This window comes from Scylla paramamosain, chromosome 8 (assembly GCF_035594125.1).
Source record: "Scylla paramamosain isolate STU-SP2022 chromosome 8, ASM3559412v1, whole genome shotgun sequence".
Taxonomy (NCBI): Eukaryota; Metazoa; Arthropoda; class Malacostraca; order Decapoda; family Portunidae; genus Scylla; species Scylla paramamosain.
Window position 1 is genome coordinate 4,145,001 of NC_087158.1, and position 4,242 is coordinate 4,149,242.

The 4,242-nt window shown below is 42.4% G+C and overlaps 1 protein-coding gene across 3 annotated transcripts in view; it reads left to right on the forward strand.

Annotated features, from left to right (window-relative positions):
- The window catches only part of LOC135102724 (CD209 antigen-like), a 28,277-nt gene extending 24,591 nt beyond the window's left edge, over positions 1 to 3,686 (forward strand). For all 3 annotated transcript variants that reach the window (XM_064008222.1, XM_064008220.1, XM_064008221.1), the window contains 2 exons: positions 2,405 to 2,590; positions 3,267 to 3,686. In XM_064008222.1, the coding sequence (XP_063864292.1) occupies positions 2,405 to 2,590; positions 3,267 to 3,487 (407 nt within the window). In that variant the 3' untranslated portion in view covers positions 3,488 to 3,686. The remainder of the gene's footprint in view (positions 1 to 2,404; positions 2,591 to 3,266) is intronic.
- Positions 3,687 to 4,242: the final 556 nt, after the last annotated feature.

The window sequence follows — 4,242 nt, forward strand, 5'->3', positions numbered from 1 at the left end:
AGGATCCCTCAAAACGGAGGTGCCTCTGGCGTTTTGCCTCTGCTAATTCGGAGGACCTGAGAAGGTATTATGCGGATTTTCCTTGGAATGACTACTACTTCCGTGTCAAAGACTCGTGTCAATGTGCTGAGAGCATAACAGAGGTGATAGTGTCTGGCGTGCAGGTGTACATTCCTCTTTCTCTCGACCTAAAACTTCCAAACCTTGATTTAACACAGCCTGTTCTCCTGCTGTACATGATAGAGAGGTGGCCCACATCACCTGATTCTCATGCGCTTTATGTTTCTGCCCAGAACCATGCCAAGTCTGTTTTCCAACTAGCTACAAACTCCTTCATTAATAAAAAATGTCAAAATCTTTCAAGATCTAACTCCTGTCGTGACTTCTGGCTCTTAGCCAAAAACATCTTCAATAACTTTGCTTCTTCATCTTTCCCGCCTTTACTTTAACTTGATGGCACCACTGCCATCTCATCTGTTTCTAAAGCTGAACTCTTCGCTGAAACCTTTGCCAAAAACTCTACCTTGGATGATTCAGGGCTTATTCTTCCATCTCCTCCACACTCTAACTACTTCATGCTACACATAAAAATGCTTCGCAGTAATGTTTTCCATGCCCTCGCTTTCTTTAACCACCGGAAGGCTTATGGACCTGATGGGGTTCCTCCTGTTGTTCTCCCAAACTGGGCCCTCATGCTTGCAACTTGCCTAATCAAACTCTTTCAACTGTCTATCAACATCTAGCTCTCTTTCTTGCTGGAAGTTTGCCTACGTTCAGCCTGTTCCTAAAAAGGGTGACTGTTCTAATCCCTCAAACTATTGCTTCCTATTGCTTTAATTTCCTGCCTATCTAAAGTTTTTAAATCTATCCTCAACAGGGAGATTCTTAAACATCTATCACTTCACAACCTTCTATCTGATCGCCAGTATGGGTTCCGTCAAGGCCGCTCTACTGGTGATCTTCTGGCTTTCCTTACTGAGTCTTGGTCATCCTCTTTTAGAGATTTTGGTGAAACTTTTGCTGTTGCCTTAAGACATATCAAAAGCTTTTGATAGAGTCTGGCACAAAGCTTTGATTTCCAAACTACCCTCCTACGACTTTTATCCTTCTCTCTGTAACTTCATCTCAAGTTTCCTTTCTGACCGTTCTATTGCTGCTGTGGTAGACGGTCACTATATTTCTCCTAAATCTGTTAACACTGGTGTTCTTCAGGGTTCTGTCCTGTCACCCACTCTCTTCCTATTATTCATTAATGATCTTCTAAATCTAAACCTAACTTCTTGTCCTATCCTATGCTGATGATACCACCCTGCTCTTTTCCACGTCTTTTCCTAGACGTCCAATCCTTCAGAAAGTAAACAATTCACGCAAGGAAGCCATAGAACGCCTGATTTCGAATCTCTTCAAAATATCTGATGGGGGCAGAGCAAACTTAATATTGTCCAATGCCTCAAAAACTCATTTCCTCCATCCATCAAGTCGACACAACTTTCCAGACGACTATCTCCTCTTCTTTAATGACACTTAAGTGTCCACCTCTTCTACACTGAACATCTTCGGTCTGTCCTTTACTTATGATCTAAACTGGGAACTTCACATCTCATCTCTAGCTAAAACAGTTTTTATGAAGTTAGGCACTCTGAGTCGTCTCCGCCAGTTTTTTCTCACTCCCCCTTCAGCTGATAACTCTGTACAGGGGTCTTATCCGTCCATGTACAGAATGTGCTTCACATGTATGTTGGGGTTCCACTCATATTGCTCTTTTAGACAGGGTGGAAACAAAAGCTTTTCATCTTATTAACTCCTCTCCTCTAAATGAGTATCTCTAGCCCCTTTCTCATCGCAGCAATGTTGCATCTCTTGCTATCTTCTACCGCTGTTTTCATGCCAAATGCTCTTCTGATCTTGCTAACTGCATGCCTGCCCTCCTTCCGTGGTATCGCTGCACAAGACTTTCTTCTTTCTCTCACCCTTATTCTGTCCACTTCTCAAATGCAAGAGTTAACCAGTATTCTCAATCATTTCTCTGGTAGACTCTGGAACTCTCTACCTGCTTCTGTATTTCCACCTTCCAATGACTTGAACTCTTTCAAAAGGGAGGTTCCAAGACACTTTTTCTGTAATATTTGACTACTGCTTTCGACTCTGTTCGGGGACCGGCACCTCAGTGGGCCTTTTTTTTTTTTTTTTTTGCAGTTTCGTTGTCCTTGTCCGGTGCCACTCCTATATAAGAAGAAGAAGAAGAAAAAAAAAAAGAGCTTAGAGTATAAGACGCTACTGACAACAAAAGAAGTAATTCATATCTTGAAGTGCCTGTAATTTGATCACCATTCAGTAAAATCATGTAGGTTTAATGAAACTGATGCACGTCATGGTGTCAGCAACAGGTGGCTTCTCTCGACAGTGCTGTGCCCGAAGCCTTACACCAAAGTGGGCGGGCAGTGCTTTCACCTGCTGACGGAGCGGAGGAATTGGGCTCAATCCAGGATGGCGTGCAGGGAACAGGGCGTGGCAGTGGGCGGTCATGGGGATCTGGCCACACCCGCTAACTTCACAACTTTCAGAGTGTATATCGGAGCACTGCAAACAGGTTCGTACCGGTGTGGCAAGTGACGTGTTCAAGGACACATGGCGGTGGATGAAAGCGCAGTCGACGAGATATGTAAGCACCGACACGCGACATAACTAAAGGTGAACATGTACGTCATTTACAGTAAAGCTCTACGCGAACAATGCACATTCGAACATTTGGAGACAGGTAGGCATTAAGAATGTGTAAGTAATCTGGCCATCATTACCAGCCTCCTTTGTCAGCTGCGCCATCTAAGAGCACTGCAGACCACGCCAGCAAAACTTCTTATCTATTCATCTACGCATCTGGCCTGTTTTTTTTTTTTTTTATTATTATTGTTATTATTATTATTATTATTATTATTATTATTATTATTATTATTATTATTATTGTTACTATTATTATTATTATTATTATTATCCTCTAAGTGGTCATTCCATTATACTAACTGTCAATATGCCCTCATTCCAGGGCTTTTCATAAGATTCATAAGGTTTCTGATCTTTGTGTTACTATACGTACAAAGTGTACTATACATACATACAACACGTACTATATTTCTTTCTCTTTTGGGATATTTGGAGATTACATTTCATTAACAATACGCCTTGTCTTCTTTCTTAACTTTCCCGGAGTTAAGTCATATCAACAGGTAAATATCTACTACACCTTTATTCATACACATATGTTTCAGACTCGCCGTACTTATGGGTGGGAGCCATGCGTGAGGCGGGCAAGTGGAGGTGGGTGTCTAATGCGGCACAGAGGGAGGATCTGCTGAATCTTCCTTGGGACTACGGAGAGCCTGATAACACCTCAGACCAGCATCACCTCTGCGTCCACTCCCTCGGCAGCATCAAGTTCCACGACTGCACGCACACCGCCATGCTGTCCGCTGTGTGCCAAGTGACGTGAACCATACTACGAAACACACACACACACACACACACACACACACACACACACACACACACGCACACACACACAAACACACGCTGACACTTAAAACAAGTAAATGGTAAGTGGCTTCTCTCAACAGTACTGTGGTCGAAAAGCGACATGATTATGGTGTACAAATCTGTAGCCAAAATATTAATAAAGATAAGTACATACATGTAGCAGACTTGTGTCAACAAGGCAACTCAACATTAAGAAACGGGAAAAAAGAAGAAAGCAACAAGATTACAGGAAATATGTATGTAAAGATATACAGTTTTCCAAAATAGAGCAATAAATCAATAGAATGGATTAAAAAAGGATGCAGCGTATGCAAAAAATACTCAGAAATTGAAAGAAAATGTGATTATTTGGTACAAAAAGACTTGACCCCGCAAAAAATGGAAACAGGTGAACACACACACACACACACACACACACACACACACACACACACACACACACACACACACATCCAAACGCACGCGTGTGAAAGGCCACTTTTCACTCCCTCACACCACACCATTTCCTTCACGCCTTGTCTCCATACCAGTTCACCACATCCACGTTCCAGGCTTCTTTTTTTCTTCTTTTTCCTTTCCCTTCCCTTCCACTGTCTCACGTCCACGGCCGCGCTCTCTTACAAGTGGAGAAAAAAACTGTCATTGTTCTTGGAAGGAAGTAAGTGAGTAAACTTCTGAATTATTGTTTCCTTTTCCTTCTCTCTCTCTCTC